At 42.9% G+C, this 26,373-nt stretch overlaps 1 protein-coding gene across 10 annotated transcripts in view; it reads right to left on the bottom strand.

The window, feature by feature from the left end:
- Positions 1-18,369, bottom strand: part of Golga4 (golgin A4) — a 94,259-nt gene extending 75,890 nt beyond the window's left edge. For 9 of the 10 annotated variants that reach the window (XR_004945482.1, XM_036194016.1, XM_036194018.1 and 6 more), the window contains exons 1-2: positions 18,042-18,369; positions 3,664-3,753 (exon numbers count right to left, since the gene is read on the bottom strand). Coding sequence is in view for 9 of the 10 variants with exons in the window: in XM_036194016.1 (XP_036049909.1) it covers positions 3,664-3,753; positions 18,042-18,113 (162 nt within the window). In the remaining variant the exon portion in view is untranslated. The remainder of the gene's footprint in view (positions 1-3,663; positions 3,754-18,041) is intronic. The other variant, XM_036194025.1, reaches the window with a different exon arrangement.
- Positions 18,370-26,373: the final 8,004 nt, after the last annotated feature.

The raw sequence follows: 26,373 nt of genomic DNA, 5'->3' as shown, positions 1-26,373 counted from the left end.
TGACCTCTTTGAGGGTTTGAACAACCCTTTCACAAGGGTCACCTAAGACCACCAGGAAACACAGACATTTACATTATGATTCATAACAGTAGCAAAATTACAGTTATGAAGTTGCAAAAAAAAAAATAATGTTCTGGTTGGGAGTCAGCACGACATGAGGAACTGTATTAAAGGGTCACAGTATTGAGAAGGTTGAGAACCAATGCTCTACATGCTCATTTTGAAAAAGGTATTGTCTTTCATTCCTTCTGTGACCTTCCCTTCTCATCCAGTTCATCTGATTCCCAAGGCTCCACCAGCTTAGGTCAGAATCTACGGCAAGAACCATGGCAAGCTGAGCCACTAAGCCCAACAGAGGTGTGACTTAGTTCTTGATCATGAGGCTCCCCAAGGACAGAAGCTTCTCCTAACAAGCCACAGAAAGCCCTGGCAGTGGCAGCCAACTCCTGCAGCTAGGAGAGCCATCTTAGCTGCAGCTGCTGTTCACAACCCACACTCTAACTTACTGACACAGAACACTTCAGTTCCACTCAATCTATCCAGAGACTTAAGTGAATGTCTACACTAAAGCATGTACCTTGTTCACCTCGCTGCTGTGCCGCATGTGGTACTAGCTTAATACCATCCCTGGAGGACTGACAGAACAGTACCAAGGGGGGTTTCATTCTTAAAGAGCAGCAGTTGAAAACAGCTGCCTTTGGCCTCAACTCCAAGCCTCTCAGAAATGGTTTCAAGTCCATCTTGGCCTAGAGATGTTTACCATGTTTGTGAACTCAGGTATACCCTCAACAAGAGGAAATGTTCATTCTATGTCTATGGCTCCAGCACAGAAAGGGTGCATAGGGCAATCAGACCATAAGTCCTCCAGGTGAAGGATCAACACAGTTGGCTGCATGCACAGCCTGCTTCAACAGCCTGCAGCTTTTTTTTTTTTTTTTAAGATTTATTCATTTATTATGCATACAGTGTTCTGCCTGTATGTATGCCTGCAGGCCAGAAGAGGGCACGAGATCTCATTACAGATGGTTGTGAGCCACCATGTGGTTGCTGGGAATTGAACTCAAAACCTTTGGAAGAGCAGCCAGTGCTCTTAACCGCTGAACCATCTCTCCAGCCCCCAGCCTGCAGCTTTTTAAAGGGCATCTCTGAAATTCCTGGAGAAACCATTGCTAATTCCAAGTAACTGTTTAATTTCTTTTTATTCAGTCTTTTTTCCTGTTTTCACTTTTATTCACAAATTTGATTATCATCCCTCATACAGAAGAGTGGAGGAGCCGTGCTAAGAAGTTTAGTGCCTCAAAAGCTCGCATCTCTTACCTCACTTAGATCACAATGTTCAAATGGTCAGATAGAGGCACTGTACTCTCCTGTGATGGTATTGTGTTCCCCAAAATATTATGCACCCTAATAAACTTATCTGGGGTCAGAGAACAGAACAGCCATTAGATACAGAAGCTAGAAAATGGTGGCACTCACACCTTTAATCCTAGCATTCCAGAGGCAGAGATCCACCTGGATCTCTGTGAGTTCAAGTTCACACTAGAAACACCCAGGTATGATGACTCACGCCTTTAATCCTAGGAAGTGATGGCAGAAAGCAAAAAGATATATAAGGCGTGCAGATCAGAAACTAGAAGCTTTTAGCTGGTTAAGCATTCAGGCTTTCAAGAAGCAGTTCAGCTGAGATTCATTCTGGATGAGGACTCAGAGGCTTCCAGTCTGAGGAAACAGGATCAGCTGAGGAACTGGTGAGGTGAGGAAGCTGTGGCTTGTTCTGCTTCTCTGATCTTCCAGCATTCATTCCAATAACTGGCACCAGGTTTGTTTTTATTAATAAAAACTTTTAAGATTCGTGCTACATCTGGCACCCAACGTTGAAGGTACGAATTCTCGGAAAAAGCTGCTTGCCTGTGGCCTTTTGGGCCTCTGCTCAGACCTGAGCTGCCCTCAGCCAGTTGTGGTGGCACACTAGTAGGATTTACTGAAGGAGGCAGAGGCAGGAGGATCCTGAGTTTGAGGCCACCCTAGGAGGCTTGCTAAGGAGAAACTCCGGCCGGGACAGAGCCAAAATTGGTGGCGGAAGGACTGTAGAGGTGGTGACTGCTGTTCCGAGTTGCAGGCTGCTTCTCATCGTGTTGGTGACTGTGGTGATGCTGCTACCTGGGACAAAGGGTTTACTGCTGCTTGTTCAGAGAAGAATTGCCAGGACCATCGTGTTACAAGAAAACATCGGCAAAGGTCACTTTGGAAACATTTGGCAAGACAAATGGTGGGGAGAAATTGCTGTGAAGATTTTCTCTTCGAGGGAAGAATGTTCAACTTTCTATATATAAGTCCTCTGCAGGCTGACATGATTTTACACCCCCTTTAGCCTGTGCCTTTTGTTGCCAGGTCCTGCCCAGCAACCACAGATACACTTGCCTCTCCTGTTCTTAGAGGGAAAGTGTTCAAATTCATTCATTTTAGTTTGTTTTTGAGGAGGGGGTCTTTCTTTGATGCCCTGGATGGTCTCAGAAATCCTGGGCTCAAATGATATAGTAGCTGTCTTTAGTTGATTTTGTATTTCCTCATCTGGTCTGCTTCTAAGTTGCTGCTAAAAACAATTTCTTCTCTCATTTCAGAGTGATACTGGGCATTGTGCCCTTAAGAGAAAGCTGCTCACCAGACAATTCCTATATTAAACTGGAAGAGACAACCATCCCAACAAATAAGCAAAGTGCAATTTCCACACAGGATGCACTTACATACATGCAAGCAAACACTCATATACATAAAATAAAAATAAGTATTTTAGGGGTGGGTGGGTAGAGACATGGCTCAGCGGCTAAGAGCACTGGCTGCTCTTCCAGAGGATCCAAGTTGAATCCCTGGTACTCACAAGATGGCTCACAATCATCTGTAACTTCAGTTCTGGAGATCTGATTCCTTCTTTTGGCTTCCGTGGGTACTAGGCATACATGTAGCACACAGACACAAACCATAAATGTAAAATAATTGTTAAAAAGAACTGAACACCTCTTAGACTGGATAAGCGGCTCAGTGGCTGATCCTCTGGTCACTCTTCCAAAGGATCTGGATTGTTCCCAACACCCACAACTGACTGTAACCATAGATGCAGCAGATCCATCACCCTCTGGTAGTGCCCCTAGGGAGTCAGAACCCCTAGAGCATTATAGGAAATATGCATCCCCATGTGGTTGCTTGGAAATGAACCTGGGTCCTGTATAAGAGCAGCAAATGCTTTCAACTGTGCAGTCCCCTTAACAACTTCCTATATTTACGTTATACTTCACAGAAAAAAAGGAACAAAAATAATTTTTATGCCAGTTGCTAATTATATGGAATTGGTAGTTACTTTTCAGTTTCTAACCACCATCTTGAAAATATAGGGCTTTTTCCCATATTTAATCAAAACATTACTGAATTATTCTACAAATATTAAATAAACATACTTCTCTTCTTAAACTATTTTGCTCTAAGAAACAGTTTACAAGAATTAACTGCTACTTGTATTTTAAAAATAAAAAGATCAGTTGAATTATTAATAAATTCAGTACCCTGAAACTAAATAACTGACTTGTCAAAATCGTTTCCCATATTGTCAGCAGCAGCAGCATTACAGTTGAACTCTCTATAAGCAGTACATCAGAAGGCCACACTAACCTCTCTGTTGGGTATCCCGTCATCAAGCTGGTCTGTAAATGAAGATGTCCTGCTTCTAATCCTTGTTGGTGTTGAAGAGCTGGAGGAAGCCTACATTTAAAAATTATTGTACAAATTAGAGCCGGGCAGTGGTGGCACATGCTTTTAATCCCAGCACTTGGGAGGCAGAGGCAGGTGGATCTCTGTGAGTTCGAAGCCAGCCTGGGCTACCAAGTGAGTTCCAGGAAAGGCGCAAAGCTACACAGGGAAACCCTGTCTCGAAAAGAAAGAAAGAAAGAAAGAAAGAGGAAGGAAGGAAGGAAGGAAGGAAGGAAGGAAGGAAGGAAGAAAGAAAGAGAAAATTAGAAGACAGCACTGACTAGTACATTATTCTCTGAGCGATTCTTTTCTGTGGTGATAGTGTGTCCCCCGATATATTGTGCACCTTAATAAACTTATCTGGGGTCAGAGAACAGAACTGCCACTAATAGACACAGAGGCCAGAAAATGGTGGCACACACCTTTAATCCTAGCATTCTGGAGGCAGAGATCCATCTGGATCTCTGTGACTTCAAAACCACACTGGAAACAGCCAGGCATGGTGACACACACCTTTAATCCCAGGAAGTGATGGCAGGAAGCAGAAATGTATATAAGGTGTGAAAACCAGGAACTAGAGTCTGGTTAAGCTTTTAGGCTTTTAGCAACAATTCAGCTGAGATTCACTCCAGATGAGGACTCAGAGGCATCCAGTTTGAGGAAACAGGATCGGCTGAGAAGTTGGCAAGGTGAGGTTAGCTGTGACCTGTTCTGTCTCTCTGATCTTTCAGCATTCACCCAATACCTGGTTCTGGGTTTGTTTTTATTTTTATTTTTTTCTTTCTATCACTGAATTTGTAAAATACAAAGGAATATTCTATAATCTGTAAAATTTGTTGTTTTTCTTTTTTTTTCCATTTTTCTTTATTAAGAAATTTTCTACTTACTCCACATGCTATCCACAGACCCCCCTCCTCCCTCCTCCCACCCCACCAGCCCTCCTTCCCAAGCCACCCTGCATCCCCACACCCCCAAATCGAGGTCTCCCATGGGGAGTGAGCAGAGCCCAGCACACTGAGCCTAGGCAGGTCCAAGCCCCTTCCCACTGCACTGAGGCTGTGCAAGGTGTCACAACGCAGGCACTGGATTCCAGAAGCCTGCCCATAGACCAGGGACAGATCCCGATCCCCCTGCCTGGGTGCCCCCCAAACAGTTCGGGCCAAACAACTGTCTTCTGTATCCAGAGGGCCTAGTCCAGTCCCATGGAGGCTCCACAGCCACCAGTCCCTGGGTTTGTTTTTATTAATAAGACCTTCTAACAATTCGTGCTACACTTTCCTTTCTTTCTTTCTTTCTTTCTTTCTTTCTTTCTTTCTTTCTTTCTTTCTTTCTTTTTCTTTTTCTTTTTTTGAGACAGGGTTTCTCTGTGTAGCTTTGGTGCCTGTCCTGGATCTCGCTCTGTAGACCAGGCTGGCCTCGAACTCACAGAGATCCGCCTGGCTCTGGCTCTCGAGAGCTGGGGTTAAGCGCCACTGTCGCTTCAGTTCTTTTCTTACTTCATGTCCAGGAATCAAAGGAAAGGGACATCAAAAACTAAATTAAATTAAAGAAAAACCAGGAAAATATAATTACAATAGGTCAACTACAAGACTTAGCCACCCACTAGATCCTGACCTGACAGTCAATTTTAGCAAAATATATGTAAGATAAGGCTGTGATTCTATTTAGGATGATAATACTGGGGGTAATTGAGGTCAAGTGAAGTACATGAAAATTCTGCTATCTTTGCCACTTTTTTGTAAAACAAAACAAAATGATTCAAAAATTTTAAGTTCGTTAAAACCAAAGCAAAAAGGTTGAGCCAGATGGTGGTGGTACATGCCTTTAATTCCAGCACCCAGAGGCAGAGGCAGGTGAATCTGTTAGAGGTCTACAGATCAAGTTCTAGGGCAGCCAAGGATACAGAGAAACCCTGTCTTGAAAAACCAAAACCAACCAAACAAAAAGGTTGTCAAGTTAAACTCTGAAGTCCTTGAAACATTCAATACTATAAAATTTACAGGCCAATATCATGTCCCCCTCTTTAGTCAAAAGCCTTCTTTGAATCTCCATGTACAACCCAGCTGGACACTGAAATGCTAAGAACAGCTGGATTACTTGACTCCTCACTAGAGAACAAAGAGCCCAAATACTAAACCTGGTGTCTGAAGTCTACCCAATGTGAGCTAAAAACAGCCCAGAGAGCATAAAACCACAATATTAAGACTCCTCTGTACTTGTGACAAAACCCCCTGAACTCACCTGCATGTTTGCTTCCTTACTCACATACCTACACAGCTTTACAGAGAAAACCCTGAATAAATAGCTGTCACCCACATGAGAGAACAAATGGACAAATGGAACTCTAATCTATGTGTTAGCACACTGCTATGGCCAGGGTAGAGAGGTCACGAGCAGAGTCATACATACACATTCACATAAACACCACATACACACACAGGGCAGATGTTCAGTAAACAGTGTGGAAACAATTGGTCATCCACTCCGGGAAAGATACAAACGTTAGCCTCTGAATAGAAATGATGTCTAGGTCAAGAGCAGAACACAGAATGAGTTTAAACGGCAGGGACACATCTGTATAACTAAGCTCAATAACTTTCTTCAATAAACAGATCTTATAAGGCCCTAAGTTAAGTCTTAAAAACTTACTAGCCCAGTCCTCTCTTTATCTTCAACAGCAAACTTGAGATCTGCCAATCAGACACACCCACGTGAGACTGAGTCACAAGTAAGAAAATAGACAAGCGAAGTTAAAGGTCACCCTTTGGTAAGCACAGGCACAGATCTGGAAACAGCCAAGGGAGAGCAGTGCAGGGGGAGGTACCTGCTGGTGGCAGGTGTGAGCAGTTGAACTTTTTTAAGAACCTAGGAGTAGTGATCAGTCTACAGACCCTCTAGAAACTGTCAGCTGCCAAACATTCTTTAACAAACTCCTTTTCTTCTTGCCTATACTGAATTCTGTTACAATTCCAACACACGCTCCTTCTAAAAATGATCTTAAAATCAGCACATGATCCACTAACACCAGCTATGTGCAAGTCACCTTAAGGGATAAGATATCCTCTGCCATACAAGACAAAACGAGATGAACAGACTAGGCCTTAAAATTTTAAACAAATAGGTGAATGTGACAAATCTCTATCAATGGCTCTACACCTAGAATACACATAATTAAAGTCCATGTTATTAGTTGGAAGTGGAGGGTGGGTGCACTAAATTGTTCACTGCATAGACAGCTTTCATCAAAGTTGAGGGCACTGAATACTGGGCAAAGTGCTTGCTGTACAAAGCCTGAGTTTTTGGTTGCTTGGCACCCATGTAAGATGTAGGCACAGCAGTATACATCTGCAGTCTGAGATACTAGAAGCTGCCACTAGAAGGGAAGAGCTCCCTTCGGGATAGAGGTGATGAAATGTTAGAAAACCAACTAGAAACTACTGACTAGAGGAAATTCCCTGCTGTGAATCCATAATGTCTAAGAAATCTCTGGGTTATTAATTCAGCTCTCCAAATATCCAGATGCCAAGGAAAGGACTCCCTACATAGAGACTTTTACTCACTTGAAAAAAATACCTTGGGGTTGGGGATTTAGCTCAGTGGTAGAGTGCTTGGCTAGCAAGCGCAAGGCCCTGGGTTCAAACCTCAGCTCCATATACAAAAAAAAAAAAAAAAGAAAGAAAGAAAAAAAATACCTCAATGTGAATTTTAAAACCACCCTTACATCTCAGCCTCCTGTGGGCCTGATTAGAAGGACTCATCAACTGTGGATAAATGTAAAACAAAGTGACTTAAAGTTTTGAAAGTATATAAAGATGAAGAGTGAGCTCTAAAACACCCTGTGACCAGAATAGTACAATAGCACCTGGCAACATCCAACCTAAGGGCTGACTGATTTTCTATGGAGCTACAAGAGAAGAATCGTGAGGGAAACATTGGTCTCCTGGGGCATGGATCTTTAACGGGCTCTCACAATAAAACACAGGTATGAATTTAAAGGGCTGGAAACACCTCAGTGGTAGAGCACTTGCCTAACATGGGAAAGGCCCTAGATTCCATTTGTGTGTGTGTGTGTGTGTGTGTGTGTGTACGCTATTTGCTAAGAAAAACTGGTGGTACTACTATCTGGCTCACATTCATAGTTCATTGCCTGCCATTCATTGCTTGCAAAGTTCTTACTAGCTGACTAGAGGCTTCAACTTCAGTATAAAGAAAAACCAGTCTAGCCAGGTGGTGGAGGTGCACGCCTTTAATCCCAGCACTTGGGAGGCAGAGGCAGGTGGAGCTCTGTGAGTTTGAGGCCAGCCTGAGGCCAGCCTGGGCTACAAACCGAGGGAGAAGGAGGGGAAAGGAGGAGGGGAAGGGAGGGGAAAGGAAGAGGGGGAGGGAGGGAGGAAGGGGAAGGAGAAGAAGAGCCAGTCTAGCACTGTGGTAGGTCCCACATGACCCTTGCCCTGTAATGATATATTATGCTCACAACTGTGTTACCATAGATTGAAAGGGGGATTCTGAAAGCATGATTTTAGCTGAAAATGAGTTTACTCTAAATTAAAATTAACAACAACAAAAAACAACTACCCAGATAAGTTTACCCTAGCTACATAAATCCTACAAATCTGGATCTAGAGGACAGAGACCAAGGCTAGAGATGAGTACTTTTGCTATGCTGAATAAAAGCAAAATGTCCACAGGGACACATGGCAAGTGTTGGCAGTCTCCAGGAAAGAGACCTCTTCAACAGCCCACAAAGAGACCAAGACCTCCAAGCACTAACTGAACTCTAGGTAAGAAGCCAACCTGGACAACACCTGGACAGTACAACACAGAGAACCAGTTCTGCCATCCCCGACTGCTGCCCTACAGAGCCAAGGCATCTCCAGGCTGAGAAGCACCACCACTGGGTGAAAGCCAACAGTCACTTTGGGAATGACCTGCTTTAAGCCCTGGCTTTTCATCACCCACCAGAGGCTCCTTTGCTGTGGAAATCGCTCTGTGTAAATAAAATTCTGATTGGCCAGTGGCCAGGCAGGAAGTATAGTCGGGACAAGAGAGAAGAGAATTCTGGGAGGTGAAAGGCTGGGGCAGAGATTCTGCCAGCCGCCACCAGGACAAGGAAGATGTAAGGTAATGGTGAGCCACGAGCCATGTGGCAAAGTATAGATTAATAGAAATGGGTTAATTTAAGATAGAAGAGGTAGATAACAAGAAGCCTGCCATGGCCACACAGTTTGTAAACAGTGTAAGTTTCTGTGTGTTTACTTGGTTGGGTCTGAGCATCTATGGGCCTGGCAGGTGAGAGATTTGTCCTGACTGTGGGCCAGGCAGGAAAATTCTAACTACAAATGGTGCCCAACGTGGGGCTCGAACCCACGACCCTGAGATTAAGAGTCTCATGCTCTACCAGTGCTGCCCTAAGCCTCCTTACAAATATTTTTCTACATGCACACCACCATAATACCAGCAATGCCTGTCTCTCAGCCGTGCAGGGACTACAAGAAAATGTTACACCCAGCACAGCATCTTGTAGGCATTGTTCAGTAAAAACATCCTTAACAACAACAAATTTCTTACATTTTGTCACTTTGGGTCCTCACATCAATCTGAAAGGTACAAAGGGCACATGATACTGTATTCAATCTCTTGGTAAGATTAGATAGATACTCAGCATGCTTACATGACTTACCCAAGTTAGATCTCCAAGAACTAGGTTAGCACACAGGCCATCTAACTTTCTTGTCTGCCTCACCAGTTCTCTTCGGATGACTAGTTCTCGAATTTCTCTGGGACTCACAGCAAAAATAATAATGCCACCATACTTCTACCCAATTCAGAGACACCCCAAAAACAAAAGTTCCACAGAACTTTTAATTAGCACAGGGTATAGCCGCTAAGCCTCAAACCCACATCTTCACAATCTAGCCAATCACCCCACTGCTGAGCTGCACACCCAGTCTTTACAAGCATGTAAACTTTATATCATGAGATATTTTTTCTTCTCTTTTTGTTATTCTTGAATCATATACATATACAATGAAACATGATTATATTCACCATCCATTCCCCTCCTCCAACTCTAAGCTGAACTAATGCTGCCCATCTGTGTATGGATATGAGGCATCCAACAGAGCATGAGAAACCCAGCAGTAAGAACTCCACTGACCTATGAGTAAGAATGTGCACTGACTCCCTCCCCCAGCAGCTATCAACTGCCAATACTGCTCACTAATGTGTGGGTCCTGGAGAGAAGCTCCCCTAATGAGCTCTGCCTTCTAACTGTATTTTCATTAAACACAAGAGGAGACTTCCAGGTACAGCTCACAAGTCACCTGGAGCATCCTCATGACACCGTGTCATCTCTGTAGGCTCAAAGCTCCTGTATCTGGTCACCAGCTCTCAAATCTATACACTTCAATAGATTTCGTGTTTTTCACTATGATTTTTTCTTTTCCTTTTCAAGATAGGGTTTCTCTGTAGCTTTGGAGCCTGTCCTGGACTAGCTCTGTAGCCCAGGCTGGCCTCGAACTCACAGAGATCCACCTGCCTCTGCCTCCCGAGTGCTGGGATTACAGGCATGCATCGTCGTTGTCGTCGCCGCCGCCACCACACCACCACCACCACCACCTGGCTCACTATGATTTTTAAAAAGGAATTAGCATTAATCCCAGGTTGAACCACATGATTTAAGGATAGCAAAAGCAAAAATTTTGGATATTCATATTAGTAAGATGTTCTATATTTAAATTTACTCTATTAGAGGCTGTATTACCTGGGAGTTTCAAGGCCACTCAAGACAGTAGAACTATTAGAAACACGGTTACAATGCTATACATATGAATCTCTTTAGGTATCAGTGAGGTTCAATTATTATGAGTCTGTAACCTTCTGAAATCAAAAATTAACTAATTTCAGCTTTCTAAAAAATAAAAAAATTTTTTAAAAAAATGAAGCAACATTCTTTGTGTGTGTGTGTGTGTGTGTGTGTGTGTGTGTGTGTGTCAGCTAGTCCTTTACAGAAGTCCTCTCATCCTCTCACCCCTCCTGGACTGTTCTAATTACTGGCTGAATACAAAACAAGTGCTTGAAAGCTCGAAATGGGTGGCAGGGGTGGGGGGGGGGGGTGGTGGTGGTGGTGGTGGTGGTGGTGGTGGTGTTGGTGGTGTTAGTGTCTTCTCATGAGTTATTATATCAGCTATGGAACCATTAGCATGTTTGGCTGCTCACAGGCCTTTTGACTTAGCTCCTGCTTCTCAAGTTTTGCCCCAAGCAGATGCAATGTCAGAAACAGATGTGATGTTAGGCTGCGCCAGCATACAAAGCACCTGCTCATCAACTCCTCCCACACACTGAGGGTGGGGACAGGGCCACTAGACCTTTCTGTATTACAACACTGCTCCAGTAACTGCAAATCAACTAGACATTCCAGTTAAGAAGGGTTACCTATCATGGGCTTAGTTTTCACATAACATCTATGTTTCAGTCACTAGTTGGAGCTTTTCATGCCCTTAATCAACCATCTTTGTCATTATTCTGCAATCTAAAGTAGTAGTTCCAGAAATGAACCATCAGTCTCAGGCTATAAATGCTTAACTTCTCAAACATGATCTTTTAATACATGAAATTCACTCATCAAAAATAATTTAAGGCAACTTCCAGTTAAACATGGCAATATGAGATAAGTACACTGCCCTTCCCAGAGAGCTCTAAAATCTCAGGCCATTTTCAGAAGACTGGAGGTAAGTAAGAAATAGCTGAAGACCCAGGACAGCTGAGGCACCACCACCCCAGGATCCACAGAAGGGAATGCTGACACAAAGAGGTAAAGCAATATTCATCCCCCAGAATCTTGGAGAGCTTTAGGACTGAAAGTCAAAGTTATATGCAAGCTGTAGAAATAAAGAGGCATGATCAAAACCAGGGTGATTTGCTCACAAGCCTTTCCTTAGCTCTCCTGTCTCTCTCTACATAGCCAGTGGAACATCAGGTTTCTTTTCTGGGACAATGAGGCTTCAGACTGGGTAACACTCACAGTGAGATGGAGAGAAGGGCAGAGTATGCAGATAAGGCCAAAGCCTGCATGTATAGTGGAACTGTTTGCTCACACTCCCTGAGGTTAACATCTGGAGGGAGAGGGAAGAGTTATAGGTCTAGAGTCCTAGAGTGGAAGATGGTTGCTCCCGTCACTGCTTTCAGAAGATTTAGGATTTATACAACAAATAGGTGCTCAGGTCAGCAGCCCCCAATGCAAGCATCCCCAGAGACAACAGTACACTGAGTGACCTTCTAAGAGCGTCACTAGTCAGAGCAGTGACACAGGAAAACAATGTGGCCCAGTCTCCCATTGCAATCTCTGCCCTAGCTCACTCCAGTTCAGATTCCAAGGTAAGTACCCTAGTCATTCAGTTTCCTTTCCATCTAGAGGGTGTAGCTCAGTGTCGAGCACAGTGTCTAGCACACCGAGTTCCTGGATTTGATGGCCAGCAACACACACACACACACACACACACACACACACACACACTCACATCTACACTCATATACACACACACTAACACACACAGAATATTTAGATGACACATTAATTGTAGAGACACTTTTCCAAGTAGAGACAGACTGTTTTGGCTGCCAGTGAGGAATTCTAGCTTGGCTAGTCCCTATTCCTATACAGACACACAATTTCTAGCTCTCTATACACTACTAACAGGTAACAGTAGAAAAAAAAAAAAAAACATGTCAGCTAAGGAAATCAATCTTCAGAATTTCATGAACAGAAATGAACCACTAAAAACATGAGACTTTGTTCTTTAAAAAAAAAAAAAGAAAATGATCACCATGAATAAACATAAGATCCAGAAAAAAAATCTAGTAAATCAAAAAATACAATGTCTGTATGCTTATATCTAACCTAAATACAGCTGCCCATACATTTCAGTGTGTGAGTAATGCACTGCTTACGATCTTGAATGCTGAGTTGTTGAATCCACAAAGCAACCATAAGCTAAAAACAAAAACAGCACGATAGTTAAAACAATGGGTACTGCCCAGATTCATATTTCAGCTATAGTTTTTTAATTATTATTTTATTTTATGTGTTGCGTTTTGCCTGCATATATATCTGTGCATCACATACATGCCTGGTAACCTTGGAGGCCAAAGTGGGACATTGGATCCCCTAAAACTGGAGTTATAGATAGTTGTAAGCTGCCATGTGGGTGCTGGGCTCCACACAGAGGTGCCATAAACCCACGTTAAGTTAGTGTACTAGTTTAGATGACACATACACTGAATTAATATATAAGACTAAACTTAGTCACCTAGTTACTGCTGCCTGATATCACTGTTAGTTTTAAAATACAATTTTAGAATAAGATCAGTGGAAGCAGCTAGGTTAAAATTCTGAAGCTATCTCTCTAAGCAACAGAATAAACAGAAAAGAAAAGAAGGGAAATACATAAACAAAACTAAAGCGTAAAAAAAGTTTACCAAAAATACTAATAAGAGTCCCCTCACCAAAATAGAGGGTTCAAAAAACAATAATAATGGGGCTGGAGAGATGATTCAGAGGTTAAGAGCACTGGCTGTTCTTAGAGGTTCTGAGTTCAATTCCCAGCAGCCACATGGTGGCCCACAACCACCTATAGTGGGATCTGATGCCCTCTTCTGGCATGCAGGCATACATGCAGACAGAGCCCTCAAACCTAAAAAAAAGTACATAAATAAATAAAATTTAAATATATATATATATATATATATATATATATATAACACTATATTTCTATATAAAGCATTATCAATGGGCACTGAATCCTCTTTGTTAGGAACACAGATTATAAACAATCAGGACAGTTAGGCAGTGGTGGCACATGCCTTTAATCCCAGCACTTGGGAGGCAGAGGCAGGTAGATCTCTGAATTCGTGGTCTACAGAGCAAGTTCTAGGACAGCCAAGGCTACACAGAGTAACCTGTCTCAAAAATCAAACCAAATACAATAAAATAAACAACCAGGACACACTTGGATTCTTCCCATCTCTGTGCTCTCTTTCGGAATTTAAGACAGGAACACTCTATAAACTCAAATTTACAATAAGCTATGCCCCTTCAGGAAGGGATTCCTCTGCTATCTGTGAGACATCTTGGTGGGATTTTATGCTTTGTTTTTAAAGTTTCTACTGCATTAACTATTATTTTAGGGCCCTATTTAAAAAAAAATAAATAAAGTGTGCAGGTTCAAGCAGGCCTTATATGTTACTTTTTAAAAATGTTTTAATTGTGATAAAACATGCATACCATATAATTTACCATTCTGAACATGCATAGGCACATAGTATTCCAAGCACACTCATACTCCATGAGAACATCACAACATTCCTCTCAAAGCTACTTCATTTTCTCACTGAAATCTGCAAACCATTAAACAGTGACACCTACCCGAGTCCCGGGCCAGGTTATGTTCTCTGGCCTGATGAATCTGGCTAACCTTATGTATTTCATATAAGTAGACTCAAAATATTTGTCCTTTCATATCTTAATTTTCATAATGTTTAAGTAATATGAGAATAAAAATGTTGAACTGTTTTTACTTATGTAACACACACACACACACACACACACACACACACACACACACACACAGAGCTGGGGATTAAACACAGGGCCTTGTGAATGCTGGACAAGTACTCTATCACTGAACTACATCCATAGCCCCACCTTAATTTTTCTTTTACTAAGTTAATCATACAGAGTTAAAAAAAAAAAAAATCCAAAATAAGTGTTGCTTAAAAAACAAAAACAAAAACAAAAACAAGCAAACCCTGATTTGAAACATTCTAACTTTATTTTATAATAATCACCATATAGAGAATCAGATCTAATGAGCAAATGATTACTACAAAAGAAGGATTTAAATAACCTTAGCATCAACCAAACAGAAATTACTAAGAATTAGATGGCTATCATGTTAACTTATTTTGAAGCCTTAGAAGAAAGGAAGGCAGGCAGGCAGGTTCACTCTATACAATATCACTATTGCTACTGTATGGAAGTTCTGCAAATATTTCCCCAGAACTACCAGCACCTGACAGGCACTCTACTGGAAACAAACATACCAGTCAGTATCGCTTATGGAAAGCAAGCTAAGAACCAGAAAGCATGCACACAAAGGCCTCTAGAGAAACTAACAAACCAAATGCCCAAATTTAGGTTATTGCACTAAAATGCACTTAGAGAACCCTTCATATAATTACCTTTAAATTCTACAAAGTTTATGTGTATTATTTCAAAGTTCACAATAGTTTAGAAAGCAGGGAGAAAACTGATAGCACACAATGAGAAACATTACAAAATACAAAATGTAACCAAGATAAGCAGACGCTGGAAGTGTAGAGGGCAGGTGTGGACAAGAACAAACTGAAGTATGCAAAAGAGAGCATTTCATAGCTCAAGAAACCCTTTAAGGCAGCCAGCAGGTGGTAGTCACTCCTTTAATCCCAGCACTCAGGAGGCAGAGGCACGCAGACCTCTGTGAGTTTGAGGCCAGCCTGGTCTACAGAGTGATAGTGAGACCCTATCTGGGGGAAACCCCTCCCCCCAAATCCTACAAGGCTCGGTAATTTCCTCAAGAAAAGGCAATCTATATCCCAAAATGGTGATTTTGAACCAAGATTAAACACAAATTGAAGACACCTTGCTTTAAAAACAAGGATGTGTAACCTACTGCATAAGAGAGGCCATCAAAAGGGCCTGCTGACCTGACTGAAATACATTTAACTCTTTGAAAACAATAACCCAGAATATTTCTCCTTTCTGAGTAGCAGATCTGAAAGCAGAAGCGGCTCAAGCTTTTAATGGTAGTAGACACTGGCAATTTACTTTTCCATTCTGGATGGAGATACTTCTACCCAAAGGCTCTCTTAGGTCTTACACATAGGATTCTGTCTGGCCCAGACGCTTCTCTAACAGGATTAAGCTACAGGAACTGCAAGCTCTAATAGCTGAGCCTACAACAAGCTTTTGTTGTTATTACACACACACACACACACACACACACACACACACACACACCCGCTTTGCTACTGAACAAGTGCAGTTCACTTTCAGAGAAAAGGTCAATGTTAAATATGAGACAGTATATTAAATACCTTATCAATACTTTATCCTATTAATATCTCAGAGCATACCCTTTTAAACTCGTATTTTTACTACACACACATACACACGCATGTATACACTCATTTATTGGTTTGGTTTTGGGGAACATGGACCTGACATATAGACCTGGCTTGATTTGAATATGAAATCCTCCACACCTCCTAAATGCTGGGATTACAGGTGTGAGCCACCATGCCACTTATAAAAATACATACATTTCTTTTTGTCACAAAAAGTGGGTCAGAATTTACATGCTGCATTTGTCTCTTGCAACATCTGTAATTCTATATAAACAATACCTGTCTTCAGCTCTGATACTGTGTAGCAATTAGGTTATCTTTGGGCCTCACATCTTCATCTACAGGAGGATTAATATCTACCTCATAGGTCTATGTGACATTATAATAATCTATGTTAACGGCTAAATAAGATGCCCAGCAGGGACTCAAACCGATGAGGTTTGTTTTTAATGCTGCCGGATAGAGTTTATTCAGCCGATTCTTTACCCGTCCCAGTGTTAGCATTGAGCTGGCAAAGGCAGCTCGGATGATAAAATGCTTGCCTGAGTCCCATCTCAGAATCCAGGTTCAAACAGACAGGGATGGGGCTGGAGAGACGTCTCAACAGTTAAGAGCACTGGCCACTCTTTTTTTTTAGAGGGCCCTGGTTCAATTCCCAAGACCCACGGGAAGCTCACAACTGTCTGTAACTCCAGTTCCAGGGAATCTTCACACAAGCATGCATGCAGGCAAAACACCAAAGCACATACAATAAAAATAAATTATTAAAAATAATAAAAGATAGGTGTGATGGCACATGCTTGTAATCCCAGTGCTCAGGTGGCAGAGACTTGCTGGACTTGATGAGTCCCAGGCTAGGGAGAAACTTTATCTCAAAAACAAATGGGTGAGGGGTTGCTGGAGTGATGATGGCCCAGAGGTTAAAAGAACTTGTTGCTCTTGCAGAGAGCCAACCAACCAATCAGACGATGGCTCACAACCATGCACTACCCAAGTTCCCTGAGATCCACACCCTCTTCTGGCCTCTGTGAGCACAGAGGCATGCCCATGGTGTACAGACACACATACAGGTAAAACACTCACACATAAAATAAATCAATCCAGAAAATTTTAATAGTAAAATAAAAAGAACAATACCCGAGGAATGACACCAAGGTTGTCCTCTGGCCTCCACATGCACACGTACACACGCACCCACACAAATACACACAAAAATATTAAAATGAAAACTATATAACAATCTTTTTTGCATCCTAAATCTTCTCAGAATAAGTTTCTAGAAACAGAATGCTGGATTTTAAACACCCAATTGCTCCCCCGATTAGCCAAAACGCGGCCTTTCTTGAAGCACGGACTCTCTGGGTTTCTAGGAACCCTAAAAGGAGGGAAGAAATCAGTGCTCAAGCCGCTGAGACTCAGAAAAGCTGGGGAGAGAGTTTCACGTCATCAGCACCGAAACCCTGAGTGCGCCAGAGGCTTAGTGTGTGTCCCGCACGAACACGCCCCCTTCTCCCTGGAAACACACTCTCTTCCCGAACAGCCAGAGCAGGGTTGCGGGCAAGTTCCGTGTGGGTCGGGCTCCGCGTCTGCCCCTCCGCCCCTGCCCCTCCGCCCTGCCTGCCACCACCCAAGTTATGCGAAGAGACAAACTCGTGACCGCCTAGGACGCTGGAACGCGGCCCTGGGCTCCTGCAGGCAGCCTGGCCCGGGACGGCTCGACCCTCTCTGCCCTCGTTTCTCCATCAGGGTTTGGAAGCGGGACACTCACAGGATCCTGGCCGTTCCAAGCTCGCTGTCCACGGGGCACGGTGGGGACCTCGGCCAGGGCTCAGAGGTTGCCCCACCCCGGTCCTCACCCCAGTGTCAGGGTCTCGCATGGGCGGGGAAAGGTCCCCACATAGGACCCGAACCCAGCACACCCATCCTCAGGCCGGGTGGGCCCTGAGGGTGACGACTCTGAGGTCAGATGTCACGATGGGTCCCGCCGCCCTGCACGGGGACGGAGTTTGGGAGTAACCGGGCCAGGGTTCTCACTGCACCAGGACGGCCCAAAACCCATCCTCGGCTCCGGTGAAGACAAAGGTCACGGAAGAGCTTTCTCCCCCACCCCCGGGCCTCGGCGCAGAGGGACGGCGTACCTGGGCCGGGGCTGGCGCCTGCTGCAGCTGCTGCTGCTCCTCGCTGATCTTCTGCTTCAGCTTCTTGAACATGGCGCGGCGAGGGGCCGGCGGCGTCTCTACCCGCGGGACGGCCGGGCCCGGGCCTCGCCGCCTTCCTGTGGAGCTCGCGGGCACGTCGGGGCGCTCGTCCTGCGCGTGTCGGCGTCGCCGCCGCCGCGTCTCTTCTTTCTGGGTGCCACTGGCTGGCCTCGGCCCCCCATCCAGCCCCGTCAGCGGCGGCGGCGGCGGCGACAACGGCAGCAGGTGAACGCGCCCAGGGCGCCTGCGCGGCCGACGTGGACCTTGCCAAGAGCTTGCTACGGAGCGCAGCGGTGGACAATATGGATGCGGTGTGGGTGAACGAGCTCCTGCACAGCGACTCCGGCACTGACGCCCGCCAGAATCTTGACTCTGTGCAGTCAAGTGGGAAGCATGCCATCATTGAGCACCCAAGTGAAGCAGGCTGGGGTGAGGAAGGATGGAGCTAGGAGCCAGGGGTGAGTTCAGTGTAGGTTGGCACAATTATTGGTAGAATTCTCTTTAAGGGCGTTTGGTTGGTTGGTTGGTTGGTTGGTTTTAAGAGAAGATATGGGGCTGAGGATGTAGAGTGTTTGCCTAACATATTCAGGAGAGTTTGGGTTCTGTCCTCAGCACCGCATAAACTGGGTGTGGTGATGTATACCTATGAACCCCACATCCAGAGGTAGAGGCAATAGGACTATAAATTCAAGGTCATTCCTTGGCTATTTAACGACTTGAAATGCCAGTTTGAGCTACAAGACCCTGATTCAAAAGTAAACAATTTGACTGTGTTGCGTAGACTGAATTTCTAAACTAAAGTGATTTGCCTGCCTCCAGAGTAGCTGAGGTCTACAGGTGCACCATTTTCTACCTGGTCAGAAATGTCAGCTTTTAGTGCTTAATATTTGTGATTGCACTCCAGAGGAGCCATCTTCCCCCACTTGGGCTTTTTCATCTGCTAGAAAGATTCCAACACTTGCACAACACAAAATATCTCTGTGACCTCTGCTTGTCATGACCCAAATTTCTCAACACTCTGGGTTCTGTACCAGTTACTTCCTGAATGACACCCATTCAGTTCTGATACTTTAGACAGTACATTAAGATCTGGGCATGATGACACATACCTTTAATCCCAGTAAGCTGAGGCTGTTTGATCTCTGTGAGTTCCAGGCCAGCCAGAGCTCCACCACATAGTGAGATCCTGACTCAAGCAGAGGAGAGAGAGAGAGAGAGAGAAAGAGAGAGAGAGAGAGAGAGAGAGAGAGAGAGAGAATGCCAGATCTCATAGGTTGAAGCCTCAGTACTACAAGTGTACTCCCAACTCTCAATGCCAATCACAAGCCCACGTTGTGTGACTGGGGAGTTTCTGGCTATTATGGAGGCTCCTGGGGTTTCCTACTGATATTTGATAGACTTGTTGGAACAGCACACAGAACTCGGGGAATTGCTTTGCTTACATTTACCAGTTCCCGTAAAAGGGTATGACAAAAAACACAGATGAGGAGATCCTTAGTCAAACACCAGAAGGAAGGAGTCCTGTCTGAGCATATACTACCTTGTCATAGTTTATTTGCAGGAATTCAAGACAGGAACCTGGAGGCATAAACTGAAGCAGAGACCATGGAGGAATGCTGCTCACTTGCTTGCTCCCCATGGCTCACTCAGTTTATTTTCCTGTACAACACAGGACCACCTGTCTAGGGATGGACACACCCACAGTGGGCAGGGCCCTCCCACCATCAATCATTAAGCAAGACAGTGCGTCTACAGACTTACATACAGGAAAGGTTATGAGTGCTTACATTTAAAAGTCATAGAGGACTCAGAAACACACCAATAAAATACCTCAAGGTCTTAGGAAAACAGCACAGATCAAACCCAAAATCAGCAGACAGAAATAATAAGGATGAGGACAGACATTGATGAAACGGAGAATTGAAAGAATGCAAAGAAATCAATGAAGAGTTGGTTCTTTGAAAAGATAAAAATAACAAACCATTAACCAAAATAACCAATGGGGTGAATCCAATTAATAAAATTAGAGATGAAACATTACAGTAGACACAATGAAATAAAGAGGATCATTAGGAAAAACTTTGAAGACTTCTGTTCTAAAAAGAAACAAAATATATAAGAAATGGATGATTTCTAAACATATATAACCTACAAAATTTAAGGGCATATTAACAACTTAAATATGTCTAAAATGAACATGAGATTAGGACTGTGCTTAGTCAGGGCTCTCTAAAGGAACAGACTTATAGAATGAACACACACACACACACACACACACACACACACACACACACACACTAAAAGGGATATATTAGGTTGACTGACAGAATGTGGCCCGGGTAACCCAACAATGGCTGTCCAGATAGAGTTAATAATCATGATTTGCCATCACAGGCAGTAATAAAGAGTCTCCAACAAAGAAAAGCTCAGGACTGAACAGATTCACTGCCAAATTCTACTATACTTTTAAAGAAGAATTAGCAATCTTGACAATCTGGAAGGAAAACAACTCATTCTACGAAAATAATATTATACTAATATCCAACCAGATAAGGACACACACACACACACACAGAGAGAGAGAGAGAGAGAGAGAGAGAGAGAGAGAGAGAGAGAGAGAGAGAGAGAACTATATGCCAATGTCCCTGATGAACTAGGAACAAAAATTCTCAAATACTTGTAGACCAGGGGGCTGGAGATGGTCCAACAGGGAAGAGCACTTGTTGCTTTGACACAGGACCCTGGTTTTGTTCCCAGCACCCACATGGTGATTCACAACTCTCTGTAAGTCCAGTTCCAAGGGCTCTAACACCACTCTGTGACCTCTAAGGACAGCAGTTATGCACATAATGCACAGTCAGAAATGCAGGTGAAAGCTATATCCTGCAAACATCTAAACAGTATTATTCTAAGTGGAGAAAAACAAGACACATTTCTTGCAGTCAGGAGTAGAGCATGGGGTACACTCCACTCCTCTGCAGCAGTGGGGTTGGGGATGGGAGGGATGGGGGGTAGGGGCAGAAGGGGTGGGGGAGCACTCCATTTCTATGTGGCAAGGGGGTGCACACTCCACTTCTATGCAGCATGGGGGCACACTCCGTCCACTTCTATGTAGTGTCACGGTGGCAGGGTTGGGGGTGGGGAGTGCACTCCATCCACTTCTGTGCAGCATGACACTAAGAGAAGAGAAATAAAAGGGATTCAGACAGGAAAGGAAAAAGTCAAATTTCCCCTATTTGCAGATGATATGATCCCATACTTGAGACCCTAAAGACTCCATCTGAACTCTTAGATTGAAGAAATACTTTCAGTCAAGTCACAGGATACAAAACGAACATCAAAAGTCAGTAGTTTACTATATACCAATAATGAACTTTAAGAGGAAGAAATCTGAAAAAGATTCCCTTTAGAGTAACCACGCAAAACAAAACAAACAGACCACCTTAGAGGATAGCTAATCAAAGAGACAAGAGATGCCCGCAAAAACTAAAAACCCTGCAAAGAGAAATTGACAAGGATGCTAGGAGACAGAAAGCCCTTCCTCCCCATGGATCAGCACAGTTAGAATTGTGAAAATGGTCGGTGCACACACATGTTATGCAGGCAAACATACATAATGTAAATTTTAAAATGACAATAAGAAATCTCTTAAAATACATACACACATAGATGTGATAAAAGTCAAAATGTAAAGCCCAAGACTCAGAGAGAAATTAAACGTCTTACCAAGGTAACACAGCTTGCACATGATTAAGTCAGCAACTGAAAACGAGAGTTTTCGCTCCTCTGAAGCCCATGCCCACACCACCACTCACATTACCTCTGTATCCTTGCGTTGTCCCACAGTCTCCCACTGACACTGTTTCTCTAAACTCTCCAGCTCTGCTCCAAAATGATGGTGTGATTGACATTCCATTTCCCCCATCAGTGTAGCAGGTCTTTGTGTTTCATTGTTACACTTGTGCATTCAGACAAGTATCCTCAGATGTAACATGTATTCACTGCATTTTCTTTCCATACCAGATTCCCTAACACGGATATCAGGGAAGAAGTTCACATGCATATATATGTTAGAATAGGGCAGATGGAAACCACTTGGAGTGTGTGTGGGGTCTGTGTGTGTGTGTGTGTGTGTGTGTGTGTGTGTGTGCATGCACTCGCGCACATGTATACTAGGGATGACTCCAGAGCCTTGCACATACTGGGTGAGCACCATAAACACTGAGCTATAGCACTCACTGTCCTGTATTTATTAGAGTAGGTGACAGAGATTGGGAGATCCAAATACTGGTATTTCTACACTGTTTGAATATTTCTAATTTGAACATTCCTGTGAACATTTACTTTTGCATGTCTTAGTAAGGCTATCAAAATCATTGCTATAAAACCTTGGAAAACCTCCCTCAGGAGCCAAGCCTCTGCATCAGTCTAAACTTAGATGGTGACTCATCATGGCATTTGACCAACTTTTTGGCCTGGAGTAACTTCCCTTTAGAAGATTTGTAGCTGGAGTTTTCTCTCCAGGTCCCGCCAAACCCCAGCGGTCCAACAGCCCACTTATAAAATAAACATATAGACACTTATATTATTTAAACTGTTCGGTCTAATGGCTCAGGCTTCTTGCTAGCTGTTCTTATATCTTAAATTAACCCATTTCTATTAATCTATAAGTTGCCACATGATTTGTAGCTTACTGGTACTTTACATCTTGCTTGTCATGGCAGCGGCTGGCAGCATCTCTCCACCTTAGCCTTCCTGTTCCCAGAATTTTCTTCTCTGCTTGTCCCGCCTGTACTTCCTGCCTGGATACCGGCCAATCAGCACAACATTTTATTTATACAGAGCGATATCCACAGCAAAGATTTTTTTTTTACTCTTCATTTTTAATTTAATGCCCATTGTAGGCCAAAAGTGGATAAACTAGGAGAAATGAAGGCTGATGTTATTACCGTTACTGTCTCCATTTTATGAATAGGCACAGAGTTAAGGGAGGGGGTGGAGCAACAGGCCCCAATCACCCAGAGGCTTCTGATTACACAGAGCTGCAGAGCAAGTGCCATTTCTTACTATTTATTAGGTCCCCAACTGTAACAGGCATAGGCTTAGGACTTTTTCATCTTCTTAGAGATACACTTGGATTTTTTTAAGCTATTCAATTACTAATGGTTTTGTATTTAATTATATCCAGAAATTGTTGTAAAGCTAATGATGCAAAACTTCAGTTATAACAGCCATTCAAAAGAGAAATCCAACCCTCAGGGCTGAGATATAAGACGAATTTTAAGAATGAGGTATGAGGTCTAAGCCAAGCTGTGGTGACTCATGTCTTTAAAACCAGCACTTAGGAGGCAGAGGCAGGCGGCTCTCTGAGTTCAAGGCCAGCCTGGTCTACAGGAGTTCCAGGACAGCCAGGACTACACAGAGAAACCCTGTCTCGAAAAACCAAAAACAAACAAACAAACAAACAACAACAAAAAAAAAACCCACTGCCCCCAAATTAAAAAGAGTGAGGTATTTTGCTAACTGGGGTTGATGGGATGAAGTAAGGTAAGAGAGAAGCAGGTCCCCTGTCCCCCTAAACACTTGTTAACCAACTCTAAAGCACACAAATTCACTCCTGTGTGTTATTTAAAAACAAGCAAAACTTTCTTTATATTGATGTGATATTCTATACAGAGACTGAGTGTGGGGTTGAAGAGATGATGGTTCAGTAGTTAGGAGCACGTACTGTCCTTACAGAGGACCTGGGTTCAGTTCCCAGCACCCACATGGCTGCTTCTAGCAGTCTGTAAGTAACTCCAGTTCCAGCACATCTGACACTCTCTTCTGGTCTTTGGGGCACCAGGCACACATATGGTGCACATACATTCATAATCATTTAGAAAGAGAGAGGGTGTAATGCATGACCATATTGACAGGAATGTCAACTGAATGGGTCTGAACACACAAGCTTGCTACTTATTACCTGTAGTGGAAGAAAGCACTCAACCTCCACCCTCTCTTTTTTTTTCTTCCTGTTTTTCGTCTTTAAAAAAAAATGAAGCCAGGCGGTGGTGGCACACGCCTTTAATCCCAGCACTCGGGAGGCAGAGGCAGGTGGATCTCTGTGAGTTTGAGACCAGCCTGGTCTACAGAGCGAGATCCAGGAAAGGCACAAAGCTATAGAGAAACCCTGTCTCGAAAAATCAAAAAAAAAAAAAAAAAAAAAAGTACAATGTAATATAGAATATATATGTTGGGTTGGGGATTTAGCTTAGTAGTAGAGCACTTGCCTAGCAAGCTCAAGGCCCTGGGTTTGATCCTCAGCTCAAAAAAAAAAAAAAAAAAAAAAAATGAGATTGCACTCCATTGTCCAGCTTGATGCCAAAAGTTTGTGCTCAGCCTTTAAAACAGCTGGGACTCCAGACAGACATACACTACTTTACCTGACTTTCTGTTTTTGTTTTTTTAACTCTAAAATGGTGACCCACCACAAAGTTCCTATGAGAATAAAATGATTATTGTGATTATAAATTGTCTTAGAAAATTCATTCCCTACTTCTAAAAAACAAAAGAACTAAAGTACCAAAGGTTGGAGATGTAGCTTGGGGGTAGAATGCTTGCCTCACCTGCTCTATGCCTTGTGTTCAATCCCTAGTACTATAGACAAATTCAAAGTAGTCTTAAAGGACTTTCTAGAATCCAGATCTGATGACTAAGACCTGCAATCCCAGACACTCAGGGAACAGAAACAGGATTATAATTCAAGGGCATCTTGAGCAATTTAACAAAACCTTGACTTAAAAATACTTAGTTGGAGCTGGAGAGATGGCTCAGAGGTTAAGAGCACCGACTGCTCTTCCAGAGTTCCTGAGTTCAATTCCCAGCACAACCACCTGTAATGAGAGCTGGCACCCTCTTCTATATACATAATAAATAAATAAATAAGTAGATAGATAGATAGATAGATAGATAGATAGATAAATAAATAGATAGATAAATAAATAGATAAATAGATAAATAAATAAATAAATAAATAAATACTTAGTCATGAGCTGGAGAGATGGCTCAGAGGTTAAGAGCACCGACTGCTCTTCCAGAGTTCCTGAGTTCAATTCCCAGCACAACCACCTGTAATGAGAGCTGGCACCCTCTTCTATATACATAATAAATAAATAAATAGATAGATAGATAGATAGATAGATAGATAGATAGATAAATAGATAAATAAATAGATAAATAAATAAATAAATACTTAGTCATGCCAACACACACACACACACACACACACACACACACACACACACACACACACGCTCGCACACCAAGTTTAATACTTACTCATGCCAGGATACACACACAAACACATACACACATACTGCAATATGTATGATATGATACCCATATTAAAGTAAAAATGTATATATACACACAACATATGACTCTCAGAGAGTTTTATTTTTTACTTCAGAATGTTAATTTTATATAGCTTAACATATATATTACAGAATATATCTGGAAAGATGAGGAAGAAACTACTAATGGTGTTTGTCCCCAGCAAAGGGACTAGATGGGCTGGGTAAGTAATGGTAACTACTTTTATATCCCTTACACATTTTAAATTTACACTCTAAGCATGTATTACCTCCTCCCAAATTTATTTTAACATGTTGAAGAAGAAAATATGGAAATTATTTTGACCCCTTGAATTCATTTTCCACCAACTAATAAGTATGTGTGTGTCCATAAATGCTTAGAGAAAATCATAAAGTGAGGCACTATTAGTGCCAGACGTGCTAACCTTAAATGGTGTAATTAAACAGGGAACTGAAGCCTTTTTAATATCCATTTTGTGTGTTTCTGCACACTTTGAGTGTTTATAACGAGAATGCTTTTGCCAACATGGAGCTGAACAGGGGAAAACAGGGCCTCCTTCCTGCCTCGCCCTTGGAATAGGAATAGGACTGGGAACTTCAGAACTTTTGCAGAATCTGCAGAAGGAAATAAACTCAAAATATTTTACAGTAGAGTGTAGAATTTCTAAACTCTAGACTGTCCTTTGGAAAAAGGGTTTGACTGAAAATATATAGTGCATTCTCTAATTTCCAACATGCTGGGATTTGGAGTCACTTGGGAAGTACACCTCTGGATGTGTCTGTGAGGGCGTTTCTAGGCCAGTTTAACAGAGGAGGGAGACTCAACTTGAATGTGGGCAGCCTTCCCATGGGCTGGGCTCCTAGGTTAAATGAAAAGTTGAAAGCCAGCTGAACACCAACATTTGTCTCTCTTTGCT

The sequence above is a fragment of the Onychomys torridus genome, chromosome 7, assembly GCF_903995425.1.
Source record: "Onychomys torridus chromosome 7, mOncTor1.1, whole genome shotgun sequence".
NCBI lineage: Eukaryota > Metazoa > Chordata > Mammalia > Rodentia > Cricetidae > Onychomys > Onychomys torridus.
This window is presented reverse-complemented; position numbering and strand designations above follow the sequence as displayed.